An 18,815-nucleotide genomic window follows, 5' to 3' on the forward strand; every position below is an offset into this window, starting at 1 on the left:
TGTGATTCTAATTGTGTTTGGTAGGATTTTTTAAAGTTCCATAACCACTTGATCGATCCAGGTGATTTAAAATCAATGCCAAAGCCAGACAAAGACTGCTGAAAACAGCTCAGCGTCTGCTTTATGGAAATGGTGGGGAGCTGGAGAGAGCTCTTCCTGCACTGAGATGTGGGATCCTATGCAAAACATTCGAGTCTGTGAGGTTACTTATGCTCCTTTGATGGAAAGAACACTATCTTGCTTACACACACACACATGTGCACGCATGAATGCGCACGCATGTACGTGCATGCACACATGGCAAGTGGGGATAAGAAAGGAAGAAAACGTAAATGAAAAATTAAGCACAAGAGCAATTGGCTAATAGACCAGCATGTGCTTGGAGCAAATAAACAGTACAGCATCATTGGCAACAGAATCTATGCACCTTAATTATATACAAATAGAGTTGCTTACAATTCCTTTTATGAATACCAGAAGCAAGGGCTCTGGAGAAGAGAATCACCAAATTAACATATGGCTTTAATGACTCCTTAAAATTAGGTATGGGATTTTGTTCCAATCTTGGGGTGCTGCTCTGTGTCTTACTGTCTCAATGGCTTCCTTATTACTCTCATTAGACCTTAAAGTCTATGACTCTTCAGGTCAGCTGGCATTCGATGATTGTCACAGTGGTTTACAGTAACAGTGTCAGCATGCATCAGCATACTGACAACACGCTGGAGTACCATGCTCAAGGCAAAGTCAAAACACCTTTCAAGTCTGTTAAACCCATGCCTACTCCTCACGAATTACCTTGGTAAACAGTATGTCAGCCAGTCACTAGCAGTAGACAATACCTGACAGTGCCTTTAAAAGATAATCTTGGTTGAGGATGTAGCTCGGTTTGCACAGTGCTTGCCAAGCAAGTGTGGTGTCCTGTGTTCCATTGCCAAGACCAGACTGTTCATGAGGATGCTTGCCTGTAATCCCAGCATTCAGGAGGTGAAGGCAGGGTGGCAGTTTAAGGACATCACAGGGAGTTTGTCCTGTCCTACATGAGATCTTGTCACAAATGTCACAAAACAAAAACAAAAACAAAAACAAACAAACGAACACACATCTCCAAAAAACACTGCCACACCCCAGGTTACTTCATAAAAAGCCAGGGTGTGGTTTTTTTTTCCCTTGAGTTTTTCTAGCCAAGCTCCCTCAAAGGGTGGTTTATACAGCCTGACTCCCCACTGGCTCCTTTGCTGCCCGGGTTGATTGCTTCTGTGACGATCCAAATGGCCATCTTCTGTTAGAGCTGCTCTAATTCCTTTCAGAGCCTTGACGTCAGTGAAGTCTACGACTCTTCTGATTTCCTCCCTGTCGCCAATCAGCCAGTCTCACACATCTTCTCCTACCACCTTAGATGCTGAAGAGTCTCACGAAGAGATGGCACTTCTGTGCATGCCGCCACGTTCTAAGTACGTGAACATGCTATGAGGTCTTCATTTTGACATCTGGCCTAGACATGTCTCTGTGTTCTGGAGTCATGTAAGCAGCTACATATATGTCTCTGCTCACAACTGTTTAGTAGGTCTCTCAGGGCTAACCAAAGTTAGAACTACCGACTTCCTGCTACTATGCCATAGACCTGCTCGCCCAGCATCGTGTTTCCCATCTGACTGCTCATACCCCAAACTGAGAATGTTCTCAAGGTCTCTCTCTTAATATACATATGGTCTTTTAACATATATGCTGGGTTGCAAGCTTAGCAATTTTACCCCTAGAATTTATCTTAAGCTGGGTCACTTCTCCCTAGTCTTTACTTACAAACCTAGACCCTTACCTTCTCTGGACTAGAGTACTTCTAGAATAGCCTGACTGTTCTTTCTACTTCCACTTCGTTCTTCATGCTATGCTCCCCTCACAGCAGCAGAAACGATCTTTTACAAGAGGTAGTTTAACTCATCATATTTGCTCAAAATTCAATGGTCCTCAATGCATTTAGGAATGATATAAACATCCTTCATCTTCACTTGCAAGGCCCCTTGTCCCTGGCTCTGGCCCATCTTCTAGACAGGCAACTTACACCCCTTCTCTCCAATCAGCTTCTTTAACCTCTTCTTGACCTCAAGGCTTTTGAATGTGTTCCTTTTACTTGATGCTTCCATAATGCTTAGTATCACTGTGTAACTTAATGCAGTGGAGACCTGGATGCCACTTCTCCAGGAAGCTCTGATGCCCCTTTCTGAGCTCCTTGTTTTAGACTCACACTCTCTAGTTCTCTGGTGGCATCACTACTGCTGCTGAAATGATGACTGAACGCCTGCCCACAATAGCAGCCTAGGTGAGGACATCACAGGGTGCCCTTTCATATTATAGTGGCTTGAGTGCAAGGGTAGGGCTCAGAAATGTCTAACAGTCCCCAGCTTTGTAATGGAATGGCCAGGGAACACGCCTGAACCTTCGCCAGTTCTCATAAGCATCCCAGTCCTGAAAAGGACTCTTTGCAGAGACAAGTCCCCTCTAATTACTCTGTCATGACCCCTTGGTAGGGAAGGGGTGTCTGTACATTTTTGACTGAGAGTTGTATGTGCGGGCAGGGCAGAGCTTTGGCTGTTGGCTGGGGAGTGTCTTCAGTTATTCTCCTACAAAATCATGGTGCATGACATCTTTTAGAAAATTAACAAGCAGACAGTAAGACACGGAATGCTCAGTGGCTTATGTCCTGGCAGTCTCACTGGCTTCAGTGTGTCAAAGATAACTGAAGCCAAAAGTACCCTTTCCCGGTTCTTTATAGAAAAAGTGAGTCTGCCCCCATGCATAGAAATTCATCATTTCAACAGTATACAGCATTGGTGCAGTGGTAGCCAAGAAAAAGATCAGATCCCGCCAAACTGGGAGAGACAACCAGGGGCCAGAAAATTCTCAATTCAGTACTTTATCAGTATTCTGCAAAAATTCTCAATTAAGGGGAAAACTACAAGGGGTTAACCAGATAGAGATGACTTCTGTCAGTACATTTTCTATTAGTGATTTTATCTGCTAGAGGTTCCCTTCAGTTGTAATCTGAAGAGCTGAAAAGGCGTCAGCAGAGAGACTGGTAAGAAAATAAAGCTTGGAGTGTGCCTAGCGCTCTTGGCTTCGAGCTTTGGTTAGGACGTCAGTAAAATGGAAGGGGAATACACTCAAACGTAAGCGTAAAGCCTAAAGCCTCCAGCCTGGGTGGTGAGCTCTATCAGGGTGTGCAGACCATGATTTCAAATGTTACTTACCTTTGTGAGTGATTTTTGTTCCTAGGGAAGCACTGGGCTAATTCTTCTGTGCTTTTGCTACATTACCTTTTCAGGGATAATACAAACACACCTCAAATTACTGTCATCCTAAGCTCTATTTTAGTCTACATGATTTCGGATACAAGTCATTTTGGGGGTAATTTCTGAAATAACTTAATATCACAGACCTTGAGGACTAAAATATTAACACAATAATTCTCATGCTATTGGCCTCTCCCCCATTATTTTAGTCAGTAAACTTAGGGTTTCTAACCCGTAGCTTGCCTTGGATCTACCTAGAGGTGTCTCATAAACATGTAGATACCTAGGTTCCTGCTTCATGGGCTTCGGTTCGAGTTTGAAAAAGATAATGCTGCATCTCACTGCCTAGAGAAGGACAGTGATGTAAACTCCCAGCCAGACACACTGTGCTGAGAACCTGTGCGCCACTACATACAGGAGACATTGGCTTAGTGTTCTAAGTAATGGTTATTTCCCCTTGGATGGCCTTTGTAATATTCAACACATTTCTGTAAAGCACCTAAATATTCTGGCCTTATTTTTTTTTTCTTTTGAAAAACTACAAAGGTTGGATGGATAAAATCACTTAATTCTCTAAAAGGATAATTTTACACTTGACATCCAGTTGGCACCCAGTATTTGCTGAATGAACACACTGCATACATAACTCTTGCTCAATCGCAGCCCGGGTTAGTAGGACAGATGTGTTAAACAGGGGCTTAGATCTAACAATGTAAGGCTCAGAAAATTAAGTAGCAAGTTAATGAATGGGCTTAAGAGTGAATTTCCTGGTTCCTCATTTGGTGCTGAAATGTAGTAGGGAGTAGACAGACAGTGGGGTGAAGGACAAGGGTGTATTTTGCATTCACCACTCTCCCAAAGAATGACAAACTGCTGACTATGTATAATGGCATGTAAGCTGCTACCTTCTTTAACCTCTGAGTACTGAAGAGGCAGTAATTCCAGATGCGTGATATATGTCTCTACAAGCAATATATCTATATGAGTTATAGCTGTGTCCTTGTAGATTTACTGCTGTAAGTTTTAATTCATCTCTGACAAGACATTTACATAAATTACAGCAACATAGTAACAGTGCCATATGCTGGGTTTTCACCCAGGGACCTACAGAGGCCGTGAAGATGGTTCTCTCACTACAAGGGACTGTGTTCGATATGTGTAAGAAAGAAATACCTGGTTAGGTGTGGTGGCTATTCTATAGATTGTTCCTTGTGTCTATCATCCTTTGGAGAGTAGACTATGCTTAGGATACTTCATGCTGCATAGTAAATATTCTAGATTCAGACAGTCACCTCCCAGGACAACAGAAGTAAGCTTCAATATGTGGTCGCTTCACAGATGGGTAGGAAAGTGAGGAGCTGGAAGATTCATAGGGCAAGCCCGTGCCTTCTCACTAGTCATTGGCCCAGGACTCTGAGTGGGTGGCTGAATAGGTAGGAGCCAAGTCTCTGGGATATACCCTGCACTCTGCCCTCAGGACACTCTCTCTGTGTGTCCAGGGGGAATGAGACTTCTAGTAGGTTTATTGTTAATGTCTGCTTACTCATAACATATTTCCTATAGATATTTATTTTTAACAATAAATATTTGTTTTAACAAATATCAATAGATAGATATTTGTTTTAACAAGTGCCTAAACATGAGCTGAGCAAGAAAGACACCAATTGACATGCTAAAGTAGACTGGGAAAAGCCCACAAGGCCTCAACCCTACACGAGGAACCACAGGCCACTAAGGAATGCTGGGAGTGAAACAGGATTCCCTAAGGAAGAACACGCCAGTTGGCTACCTAATACCAAATGGTCATCTGTGAAAACATAGACATACAAGTAACATTATACAGACTGACTGGCTTATATTTAGTCACACACACACACACACAGACACACACACGCACATGCCCACGCACACGCCCATGCCCATGAGCGCACACACGCACATGTATACTGTTGATCTTGAGAAGATTCCTGTCAGGAAAGGCACACCATGACTCTGCCCTCCTTCTCAGCCTTCCTCCCCATTCCAGAATGCTGACACCTTCTGCAGTGCAGCACAAGCTAAAACCTCCAGGCTTCTGCTGGCATTTCGTCCTCTCTCTACAAAGTGTTCCTCCTCATGTAGCCCACAGGAACACCCTCTCATAGACCAGCTCCAACAGTATGTCCTTCAGGGGATTCTTCCTGCTCTTGTCCCTTCTGCATGATGTGATACCAGTCAACCCTTCTAGCCATCACATAACTGATGGCAGAGGGACAGCATTGCTTCTCTAACTTTCTCAGTGGCCGAGGGTCTCCAGTCACCACTCCCAGCAGCCAAGCTGACCCCCTATGCAGCAGCATGCCAGTCGCCAGGGCTCAGTCTGTCAAGTCCGTTCACTAGGCCTCTTTTCTCCAAATAGCAACTGCCTTAGAGCTAAAGTTAATGCTAGTTGTGATGCCTCTGGAAGTTATATAGTTGTATTACACAAAGAAATCACACAACAGCTTGAGAAAGGAGATATTTAAAGGACACATTTTAAAAACATAAATTTATGCTTAAATGAAATGACTACAAAAGTCCAGGCACAGTATGAATATCTAGGATTCTACTGAGGCTGCTTTGTGTTTTTAAAATCACATATTTTTGTTGTTGTTTTTTGAGACAGGGTTTCTCTGTATAGCCTTGGCTGTCCTAGAACTCACTCTGTAGACCAGGCTGGCCTCGAACTCAGAAATCCGCCTGCCTCTGCCTCCAAAGTGCTGGAATTAAAGGCGTGCACCACCACTGCCTGGCTTAAAATCACATTTTCATTTATATATTTTGTATATAGACGTGGCATGTCACTGTAAGCATGTCAGAGGACAACTCGTAGGGGTCAGCTCTCTCTTTCTGCCTTATGGGTCCTGGAGACTGAACTCAGGCCATGGGGCTAAGTGGCGGGTGCTATACCCACTGAGTTATCTTACCAACTTGTAAAATGCTTTTGATTTCAGGTCACTTTAAGAATAAGAAACTAATCTGACTTATCTAGAAAATCATCTTAGAACTCAAATCAGTGGGCCAATATAGAAAGAAATTCCTTGGTCACATATTAAAAGACATGAGAAATAAAATTATTCTATATGGTAGTAAATTAAAAGGAAATGTTTAAAATATGAATCAGTTGCTATGTTTGAGCAGAAGCAATCTCTGGGCTAGCTGCTAGACCCAGGGTGTTAAACACCTGTGGGCCCTGTCTCCCCATATACCAGAGCTCTATTAGGAGCTACAAATCCTGACAAAACCCCAAGTTCCTAACAGCTTCTACATATTATACATTATATTCCTATCGTGCACCAAAGACTGGAGAGTAACGCTTATGGAACAAGTGCTGAGCTAGCCCTTGCTTTAATATCCTTATATAACAGGAATAGACATATGGCAGTGACCTCTTAGTACACTCAATGAGCAGCTGGCCTCTGTATCTGCAGGGTCCACACCCAAGGGCTCAACCAGTTGTGGGATAAAAATATTCTAAAGCCAAAACACCACATCTGTATTCTGTATGCTGGGAGACTTTTATATCATTCCTTTGACAAAACAGTCTCCCAACTGTTTACGCAGTGTTCACACTCCTCTATAAGGTAATATGAGTAAATCAGAGATGACTTAAGGATATGAGATGTATGTGTCTGCTAAATACCATTTCACATATAATGGTTCCAGAATCTGAGGATCCTAAACCATGAGGGAAAGCTGCACTATGGCTCTTCAGTTATTTCATGATAACTTATATAAAGAAAATATTTTATATATACACACACACATACACACACACACACACGAATTCACACATACATCTAATTTAAAAATATTTATTATTTTTGTGTGTATGAATGTTTGTTTGCATATATTTATATGGTACCATATATGCCCAGTGTCTATGGAGGGCAGACAAGGGCACTGGATCTCTGGCAACTGGAATTGCAATGGTAGTGAATCACCACATGGGTGCTGGGAATCAAACCCAGGTCCTCCAAAAGAACCGCACATGCTCCTATCTTCTGAACCATCCTTATGTTTGTTTCTCATATGTGGAAGGGGAGGAAGAACACAGCAATGAGAGCCCGAGTGCTGAGAGATGTGAATGAAATGATGAGGATTCTCAGAACTGAAAGAAGTTTTAAGCCAGGTGCCTTGTAAACACAGTCCTTGGAAAGCGGAGGCAGGAGGACTTCTGTAAGTTCAAGGCCATCCTCATCCACACAGTGAGTTCTAGGCCAGCCTGGCCATACTGTCAGACTCTGCCTCTAGACACAAACTCAGAAAGGAAACATTTTTTAAGTTTACTCAATACCTTTGTAAATATGTTGAAATAATTTTTCCAGCTACTGGGTTTGTTAAGAGCAAGGTATTGCTAAGGATTTGAATTTTCCTATTGGTGCAAAGTTATTGGGACATCTAACATTCCAGGTCTGATGCTGGTCTGACAAATGGGGTAAGAAAAAGAATTGCTCTGCACAGTCACTTAGAAATGTTATTTTAAGATACTGAAAGCTTCAGACAAACACAATCTAAATTACACTACTGTTTGGGGTAATCTGTCTGTTTTCCTTGAGGTTCTTCTCTAAATAGTATTGCCCTGTTAAAGCAGGAAGCCTACTGGGTAACTAACTCCTCCAGGGTGTCAAGGAGCCAGTGTCCTCCCAGCATCCGTCTTCTGACTGCTCCAGTTCTGACTGCTGGTCCAGGATGTCATAGGAAGCACATGCTGAGAGAGCAAGGAGCAAACACCTAGACTGTCCACTGTCCATTACAGAAACACCAACTTACTGTCCCTTAAGGCCCATCGCTCCTCCTAACAAGTCAAACCTGGTTATGCTCACAGACAACAGGGTATTCTGAACTTCCATCCCTGTAGGTGTTCCAGCCAGCATGCCTGTTCAGACTTGAATAGTAGCTTCCTTTTGATATCTATTATACTTCAGAGTGCTTGCCATAATTAAATGTATTTCAGAAAAGTCACAGGGACTTATCTTCATAAAATACTTTAAATCCCACACTGAAAACATTCAGCAAGCTCACTGAGTCCCCCTTTCTTATAAATAATATTTTATTTATATTATATATAATAATATATATCAATATAATATATATCAAAAATGTTAGTAGTCAGTTATCTTCTTGGAACTTATCATTACAAAACTTACTAACAAAGCTGAGCTGATTAGGCATCTAATATGTCACAGATGTGTCTCTCCTTGTGTAACTCTTGCCACACATGTAACACCCTCAGCACTGCTGTGACATGGACCACTTCCATGTGGGCAGGGCAGCACAGGTAAGTTTTCTGATAAGCAGGTCTTTGTTGTCCATGCTAAACTTCTTTGTACATATCGTACCTTGTGCCTGGAATAATCTCGCTGTCACTCTCCTCCTTTTCCTGAGCCCTCACTGTTCAGGTCTTTCCATTCAGACCTCTTCCCTCTATGGCACCCTTTCTAGAGCAGCTCTCCCAAGATTTCTGCATTAATTCAGGTTAGTGATCCTGCACTCTCTGTGGGCGCCCCTTCTTGAAAGGCTGATCACAGTGCTTTTGCTAGAGGGGTCTGCTTGTCTCAGCCACCAGTTGTTCCTTGATGAACATACTCATTTATTTTGTGATCTCTTGCATGTAATATCCTGTCTAGCACAGTGATGTGCTATTTTAATTTTAAAAAACAAACAGAACAAATGATAAATTATACATTGATGAATAAATAGTCTATTATCTGAGACAACAAAACACAGGAAGCAAAACAGTCCAATTGTGGAACCAGGGAGATGACTCTGTGGATAAAAGGTTTACCACACAAGCTGATGACACTGAGCTTGAGTCCAGAACTCACATAGAAAAGCCAGGTGAGGGGGGACATCTCTGTAGTCTCAACACTCCTTCAGCAATATGGGAGGTGGAGAGAGGAGAAAGCAGGATCTCATGGCCAGCGTGACCCAGTGTGTGGCACAGCAGCAGGAACAATGGGAGAGACTGCTTCAATACACGGTGGAAGGTAAGGGCCAACTCTAAAATGTCTTCTGGCCTTCCTGCGTTTCCCTAGCTCTCAACATACCAAACAAATGAAAAGAAACTCAGGCCAAAGGTGAAGTTTCATGATTAATGAGAATTTATGTGCTTTAAAGTCTGTAAGTCATAGAAATGTGGGATTGGCTCACAACCTGTGCCCCAAGTCAGGTTCAGCTACCAGTTCTTAATATGCTAATAAAGAACCAAATTAATAGTGGAAATCCGAGAACAGAGGTTTGTTCAATGTGGGCACATTGGGAAGAGGTACAAAGTGACCCAGAGAACCCTTCAGATCCCTTGGAGTAGAGGGCCACGACAAGCACATCTAAGTCGTCCTGGTCAAGGCGTGGCCCCACCCACCCACACTGACCCATCATCATCTGGGGTCAGCCTCACCCTGTGAGAAATACCTGCAGGAGAATCTCTTTGCAGAAGAGAAGTTCCCTTCTGGCTGACACACTTTCCTTCTCCAGGCATGAGATTCCTGGAGAAATTCCCATTTCTGTGGGGTCCACTGTTCGTTCCCACAGTCTGACTGCCAGTTTGAGAGACATAAGTGTCTCTGTAGAAAATCCTCATTTCTGCCAGGCCTCTTACAGAAAGGCTCAGGAAGTTAGTGCTCATATACATGTGTGGGGAGACAGTTTCGGATCGTCTGGTAACCAAACACACAAATCTCATGATGTAGCAATGTAATCCAGGAATGGTTACTAGAAGCACGAAACTATGCCTGACATGTTGCACGGATGATGGTTTTTAGGGCAGTGAGACTCCTTTGTATGTCAGAATAGTGGTAAAAATATTCAGTGGTGCATTTGTTCAAATTCGTCAATACAGAACAACAGAAAAGGACCCCAATGCAAACTGTTGGCTGTGTGAAAAAGTCAAGTATAGCTTTATCAGTTATAATTATTGGGGCTTAGAAAAGATGTCCCCCTCCCCACACACATGCTTCTTGGGGATGTAGATTAAAAAGAAAGGGAGATGTAGCAATTTCAGAGAAGGGTTTTCCTAGATGTTTCCTCATCTACCCAAACATCTGAGCCTTCAGAGAATACATGTGTTCAAAGTTTATAGCCTCACAACCCAAGGGAGACCTATCCTGTGTCACAGGAGACAGGGAGCATCAGCACTGCATCGGAGTCAGAGGAATACTGCTCCTGACTGTTGGCCGATCTCCAGGCTCATCCTCTCCTCCTTACCAATCAATCCCTCCTGTTTAGCCTCCCACTTCTTTCTCTATTATGAAGATGGAATCAAAGCCCCAGTCATCTGGCCATCTGTGAGATTCATGTTGCATCCAGCTTTCACATCTGTGTTCATGGTAGTGAGAGTGCATGCACTGCCGTCTGCATCTACTACCAACGTGTTCCAGCATCTGCAGGAAGACTCTGGCCTTCCTTCAACACCAGTGTACCACTCCAGCGGAAGAGATGGCTAAGTGGGAGGGAGCTCATCCATGCAAGTCGCGCATACACGACACCTGCATCCTCCATTCAATTTTGCCACAAACCAAAAACTGTTTGAACAGGGTCCATTATGACTTTTTAAATAACTTTACTCAGAAATATTCTAATAGTACATTAGTTTTTAGTTAATAGTATATAGTATACAGTTAATAGTATATTAGATTTTAAAAACTGCCAAACAAAAATTATCAGTAAGATTGTAGAACGTTACAGAAAAAGAGGACAGACTACAAAACAGGGATGAGCAGGGACAGACAGGTCAGTAGACTGGGTAGCTTGAATTTTGCTAATTATTTGGTTGGTACTATGTTTCATATACTTAAAGGGTCAACTGAAATAGTGTAAGGATAAAGATAATCAGGAAAGTCATGAGGACAAAGTCACACCCGCTCTAGCTGGTACGACGGCAGCGGGGTGGGAGGAGCTGACTGATTTTTGTCCTATTCAAACCACTGTTCAGTTAGATAATAATCATGGCTCACGTTTATTACTTATACATGAATATATTCTAGTCTTTCTAACACTAAGTCCAGGCAGTGTGGTTTCAGAATATACCCTCACTATACTACCTTCTCTAGCAAACAAAAACACTAGCAAGGATGGCTGGGAGTGACAAAGGCACGTACAGAAGCGGGTGGGGGAGGAGCAACTGCATGGGAGAGGAGCACAGGACTTGACGGACTGCAATCAGTTCTAATAGAATAGTTTTAAAGAGATCGAGCTCTGTCACTGGCTCAGTGTAGTTAGACCAGGATAGACCATGGAGAAAGGGATGGTGCTACTAAATGAAGTGAAGCTCAGGAGTGGGACCGTATGTGTGATGACCAGAACGAGAACTCGGCCTCAAAGAACAATGGAGGGTAGAGCTTATGTTGTTATGAGAGAGGGCCCCAGGTCCCCCGGTCTACTGCAAAGAAAAGGTTAACACATGTGTCCGGGTGATTATGGGATCACCACATTATGCCACCAACAGGAAAAGGCCAACAAGAAGGGAAGCTGTTGGAAAGAAGGCACTACAGGTATTTTTTGAGGCAGTTTTAAACAGATCAGTAAGTCATGAGCTTCGGCTTAAGCTGTCCCTGGTGATCTCTCTTACAGGGACTGCTCAGAACTGTCATAATGCACAAACTCTCAGGTTTGAAGAAGCTTACAAGATCTCTGCCTCCTTTCCTCCTCTTCTTTTAACCCTGTAAATGTTTGTGTTTCTTCAAATTTGCTATGTAGTAACATACTCCAAAGAATGAAGAAACTGTTTCAAAACTGCTTGTGGTTATCAGGGACCTGGGATGTCAGGATAGAAGAGGTTGGTCAGTACTAAGTTATAAAGACGTGAGATGCTCTGCTGTGCTCTGCACAGTTGTGTTGACTACAGAACAATGTAACATACACTTTAAAGTGCTACTAGATTTTGAATGTTCTCATCATAAAGAAATGACCAACTTTTGAAGACACAGAAATATTTGACCTGATTTAAATATTATATAATATATACATGCATCAGAATATGACATGGCATCTCACTGATATGTAAAGTATATTTAGGTATATTCAAAATAAATAGAAACCTGGCATGGTAACATATGCCTTCAATCCCATTACTCAGGAGTCAGAGGCAACTGGATCTCGGTGCATTTGAGGCCAGCCTGGACTAAATAGTGAGTTGTAGACTAGGGATACACTGTGAGACCTGGTATCAAATAAATAAATATGCAAACAAACAAATAAGAGGGTTCTTAGAAGATATTCTGGGGCCTGGTGCATGGCTCAGATTGTGTGTGTGTGTGTGTGTGTGTGTGTGTGTGTGTGTAGGAGTGGGGTGGGGGATAAAGGCCCTTATGGCTAAGTCTGACATCCTAAGCTTGATCCTCAGAGTCCACATGGTAGAAACAGAATGACTCCCTCAAGGTTTCCTCTGACTTTCACACATATGCTGTGTCCCGCCCCCACACAAAACAAGGAAAGGTTTAAAATGGGGTATTTCAGAAATGCTGTTTGAAGTTATCCTTTTCAAAAAAATTATTTAAAGAACAAAAAGCAAGCTTTGGAATGTGTTCACTGATTTCAATAAGAGCCAAGAGGCAAGTGATACAGACCAGAGTGAGCTGGAGAAGGAAACACACCAATTAGAAAGTAAACAAGTATCCCAGTGCTGCACACTCTATGTGCAGTGCACACTCAGAAGCATCCTCAGAGAAATGCACTTAATACTCAAACAGCATCCTTTAAAAATGTCTGAAACCTGAATCTTTTACCCCTAGTCCTTATTATGAGGCCTTACAACTATTTCATGACAGATTATCAAGGAAGCTTTGACGAGGGCATTAGATTAGCAGTTTATTACACTGAAGAAATAATCTGAAGCCTTCGACACCCTTACGGGTTTCTTGTGTCTCTTCTCCACACTGTAAGAGCGCAGCAGTACTGAACGTTACAGGAAACGTTCGACTTGGCACTTTATGGTCAATGAGCATCACGACTTTCTAGGTCTTTGGTGGAATTTAACCCTGGCTTTGCTGCCAGCGAATGGTGTGACTCTAGAAAATAGTGATTTAAAATACTGAGTTTCAATTCCTTTTCTATCTCAAATGGGGATATACTTACCCCATCTATCCATTGGGTATATTTTGAAAATCAGATAAGATCAAAGCCAAAAAAATTCATGAGCAATAAAATGTCATAAAATCGTAAAATGTAATATAAAGTCTAAAAAGTGACACACTATTATTGTGAACAGAGCACCAGTTCTACATAGTTGTATTAAATGCTACTGTATTTGTTGTATAAACTCCGACTAGATTACTGTCTCATCATTGTTAACTGTCCCATTCTTCTCATCATTTTTGCTCTGTCACCACTTCCTCATGGGTAGCATCGAACTTTCTTCAGGAAACATGTCAGAAGTAGGAAAACCAGACAACACTGAACAAAGAAGAGACATACTGTAAGATCAATCATGCCTTCTCTCTCTGCTCCACTGTGAACCATGGAAGCCTCATCTTAGGAAATAGAGACGGCGGGGCTCTATATTCTTTGAGCCCTTCATTAAACTATCGATCTCTTACACATTATCCATAATGTTCCAGCAGCCCGGTCCATCACCTGGTGAAAGGCTAGTCTCTCACTCCCTTCAATAGCTTCACGCAGAGGAAGTCATGATGATTTATTTACCTGACATTTTCCAGTCCGGATGTCATACAGGGCTACTGAGCCATGGCGTGCTCCAACTGCAATTCTGTGACTCCGCTCATAATAGCTGACCATGTAGAACCTGAATTGATCATTTCACAACAACAACAAAAATAAAAGTCAGGTGAGATTGCCTGCATATTTAAGATAAAACCAATATTCTCAAAGATTAAAGCCAATATGCATACATGCACACATGCATACGCACCACACACACACATAAAATATATGTACACATGTCTGTATATACATATAGATAAAAAGCTTTAATCCCTTTATATCTCAATTATTTCTAAATAAATACATCTGTAACCAACTTGTGGATTAAAAAAAGTGTTTCCCTTCAGTACTGAATTCTTTTGAAAAACCATCTGAAACAGAATTGACGTGAAATATCTTAGGTCTGCTAATGAACTGTCAGTAAGCCTAGTGGCTGGGTGACATCTACAAATCCAGCACATGGGAGGCAGAGGCAAGAGCACTGAGGTGATTTGGGGCCACTGTGGACCACACTGTAAGTTCCAGGACAGCAAGGACTACCAACAGAGTAAGACCGTGTTTTTAAAAATTATTTTCGATAGGAAACAACTTTATAATAATAAATACACTTGAAAGTTTGAGGTACAAAGGTTCAAAGACAAAAAAGATAAACGTGAAAATGCAGTTCTCTGACAACTTACGCTGACACTTCTATTTGATCAGAAAATAGGATTTTGAGAGGCTCCCATATTCAGTTATGTTCTCTTATTACTTAACTAGTGAAATATACATTCTCACAGAACAATAATAAAAGGCTACATAAATAGTATGTCTCCTAAATTCTAATGACATTAGAAAGCTACTCATCAGGAAAAAATATCGTGAAAATGCCCAAGGTCTTCCACATTTATTAAATTTACTAATTTGGCTACATAAGAGGTGACAGGCAGTAAGAGGTTGTAAGAGGTTGGCTTATTATCACCACTTTTTAGATTCGGTTCTGGGAGTAGATTAAGTGCTTGAATTTCTAGTCTAGGCTTTGACATAATCATTTCAAGTCCATACATCTTGGATCTATAGGCGAGAACAGTACTAAGACATCAGGTAAATCAGGCATGACTTTTATGTTGACAACGACTTTTTAAATATACTTTCACATGGTCTCTATGAGCTATCCAAGTGAAGGGGGATACACTAAATATGGTATTTGAAGACATCTTTCCAAAATCACATTATAAAGGAAAGCTGTGCTTTCCTTTGTTCTGTAAGGTGTGTGTGTGTGTGTGTGTGTGTGTGTGTGTGTGTGTGTGTGTGTCTGTGTGTGTGTGTTTGGGTTTATATCAACTAGAGTTATTTTACACAAAGGACTCTCAGCCAAGGCAAGGGCTCCATCAAATTTGCCTGTAAGCAGGCCTGAGGAGCGCTTGCTTCACACGGAGGGCCTAGGCCATTGTGAGTGGGACTACCCTTCAGCAGGTGATCCTGAGCTATACAGGAACAGAGGCTGAGCAAATGAAGGCCCTTTTAATATACAGTAAAATGCAATAAACTTTCTAGTGCTGGTTAGTTTTTGCCAACTTTATACATACAAACTAGAGCCAACTTGGAAAAGAGAATCCCAGTTGAGAAATTTCCTCCGTTGGATTGCCCTTTGAGGTATTTTCTGGACTAATGACTGATACAAGAGGGCCTGGCCCACTGTAGGCAGTAACACCCATATGCAGGTGGCCTGAAATTGTACAGGAAAGCAGGCCAAGTAAGCCATGGAGATGAAACCAGGCCCACTGCTGGTGGTAACACTCCCACGCAGGTGGTCCTGGGTTGTATAAGAAAGCAAGCTAAGTAAGCCATGGAGACCAAGCCAGTATGCAGTGCCTCTTGGTGGTGATGTAAGCTGTAAGCTGAAGTAAACCCTTCCCTCCCCAGGTTGCCTTTGGTCAGTGTTTTATCACAACAACAGAAACCCTAAGGCACTTTTTTTCTCTTTTTCAAGGGAGATAAAACAGGAAGAATATTCCAATGAATTCTTGAAGTAAGATACAGGACAATTCTGTAATTCTAGGAAGAGAAGCCAAGGGACACAAACTTGAATGTTAGCAGCAGTGGCATCCTGACAGCCATTTTACCTTGGCAGTCATATGACAGCCAGACATATATTAAAAAACTAGAAAACTACTATGCTTTAAAATTTTTGTCTGCTACTTATTAAAAAGTTATAGATTCTGAGATGTTTTGTCTTATCCAAGCCTCATCCATAATCAACTTGTGATTTATGGGAGGCCAGGGTTTCATTTTTAGTAACATGGAAGGCAGACACTACTTGCAAATGTATTTAAGACAGTATCAGTCTGAGTATTAGGCGTGCTCATATCTATATCTGTGTTACTGTTGGCATCCATCAACGCACATATATACTCATGTAATTTACATCCTGTTACAGTAATACGAAACACAAAACTTAATATTTCACACGTCTTTTAACATTTATTCTTTGTAGTTAATAACTATAGAGAAATAAAATTTGCAGTGCCATTATTGCAAAAATTTAATAGTTTATACTATTAAAATCCTACTGAAAAAATATCACCTTCAAAATAACATTTTTCAAAACAAAACAACACATTTCTACTGACAGTGTCTTTAAAGGTTTTTGTAGCGTCACCTCCTCTTTGTGCTCCTCTTTCCGCCTCCTCCGTCTACAAACACCATTATTTATGGGATAAAAAAAGATTAAATCTACTCTTGGTATAAAAATCTTTGGTCTGCCTGAAAGGACCATCTATTACAGTTCTAGCATTTTTCATTCTTTGTAACTTACTAGTTGACTAACATTTCTGAAAAATACTTTAAAGATTTCTGGACAGTGACAGTCTCATGCCCTGGTTTTGGCTTAAGGGTTTTGTATTAAAATTTCTTTCCTGGTTCTTGTAATAAATAATAATAATAATAATAATAATAATAATAATAAATATTATATATACATGTGTGTGTGTGTGTGTATGTGTGTGTGTGTGTATGTGTGCATCAGTCTGTGTACTTTGGTGTTGCTGCAGGAAGCCAAGCACTGTTGAGGCCTCTGGGGTCCCCCATACCCCTAGACTACTTACTTCTTGGAAGAGTTCTGCATGTGAGCACTGTCAGTTCTCAGGATGGTGAAGTAAGTAACCTTTGTTCCAACCTCTGATGGCATTAAAGGGTTGAGGCAGAAGTCCAGTACAGTTTTAATATTGTTCTCATCTTCCCCCAATGAAAAATCTCAGATTTCTTTAGATTTGGTATCTCAGATTTGGTATCCCAGTGTTCAGGTCACTGGGATGGTAATAAGACATTGAGGTGGCAATCACTAACCTGGCAAGAACCTTTTGTTACTATTCCCAGGGTGCTAGTTTCATTTGTGTTGCTGTGAACAAGTAACTCAACAAAAACCACCTTGGAGGAGAAGGGTTCACTGCAGTCCACAATTCCAGGTTACAGTCCATAACAGCAGTGAAGTCAAGGGGGCCAAAACTTAAAAAGAGCTGGATCTATCACATACATCCACAGTCCAAAGCAGAGCAATGACTAAGTGCATGGTTACTGCTCAGCTCACTTTTCCGACTCCTATACCGCCAGCGACTGGGGGGACTTGCATAATAGCTACCGAACTGCAGGTATCTAGAAATAGTTCTAGTGTTGTACAACATAGTGGTACAGTGAAGTGACTGCAGTTCACAGTAAACCATTATATACTTTATGAATAATAAGAATAGGATGCCTCAAAGGCTCCAAACATGAAGCAATGACAGAAAGACAGAAACATGTCCTGATTTGAAAAGAACAAAATTTAAATGTCACATTTTACTGAACAGATATTTATTATTACTGTGCATTAATCAAAAGTTTAAAAATGTTTCAGGAGATGAAAATGTAAGCTACCTTAAGTTGATCATTATATATTATAAACATGAATTATCATACTCTATAAATACAAATTACAATTGTAATTTAAAAAATGAAGTAGATCTTTCTCTTCATACCCACCAACTTAAGAGTAATCTCTGGTAATTATTTATAGATTCTTCCCTGAGTGTTCTGCACCTTTATCACAACCGCATCATATATACTGTTCTACAGGGCACTGTCTCTCTCTGTGCTCAAGGATATCCTCCTCTATCAGTGCTGTAGGGGATATCCTCCTCCATCAAGGTGCATGCTCCCAAGTGACCTTCCTCACTGCATTCAGAGTGTGCCTTCCACTATTAAATCTTTTCTCCAGTGGACTAGGGCTATATTATGTCATGGATCTTTGTAAACCTGGGTGAATCTTTTTGTTGGCAGATTCATTAAGGTAGGATCAAATGTTATCACACTTAAGGTTTAGATAGGCAATGCCAAGTTCCTAAAACACTCACCAAATGTCACCCACACTTGGTGCCATCAAATTTCTTACATTATCTTGCCAACAGGAAGGAAAATAGATGGCCTTGCACTTCTGTTCTAATTTGCACGTAATTTTTGAGATGGATCCACATGTTTATACTCTGCAGGATAAGTATGTGCATGCTTTATTAATAATGTAAGGACACACACCCCCTTAAAATGTCACCAACAGATACTGTCTGCCATGGTTCCTCTGCAGTGACTAGGACTGTGACAGTCATGTGTTTTCAGTGATCACTCCCAACAGGTACTGAGTCTGCAGAAAACGGTGACAGGATTTGTGCAGTGAAGCAAGGATGGGTCACTCTCACCACAAGAAGGGACAAATAACAAGCCTGCTCATGCCTCTAAGCTGAATGGAGCTCTTCTGAAAGCCATGCACTGTAGAGTCCTCAACCCTGAAAGATTCATGCAGGCCAGCAGTCACAGAGATGCCCCAGGTGCAATGAAGGG

General features: G+C 41.5%; 1 protein-coding gene across 2 annotated transcripts in view; it reads right to left on the bottom strand.

Annotated features, from left to right (window-relative positions):
• The window catches only part of Wdr7 (WD repeat domain 7), a 259,944-nt gene that overhangs the window by 30,929 nt on the left and 210,200 nt on the right, over positions 1 to 18,815 (bottom strand). For both annotated transcript variants that reach the window (XM_034517777.1, XM_034517776.1), the window contains one exon: positions 13,947 to 14,046. In XM_034517777.1, the coding sequence (XP_034373668.1) occupies positions 13,947 to 14,046 (100 nt within the window). The remainder of the gene's footprint in view (positions 1 to 13,946; positions 14,047 to 18,815) is intronic.

The sequence above is a fragment of the Arvicanthis niloticus genome, chromosome 14, assembly GCF_011762505.2.
Source record: "Arvicanthis niloticus isolate mArvNil1 chromosome 14, mArvNil1.pat.X, whole genome shotgun sequence".
NCBI lineage: Eukaryota > Metazoa > Chordata > Mammalia > Rodentia > Muridae > Arvicanthis > Arvicanthis niloticus.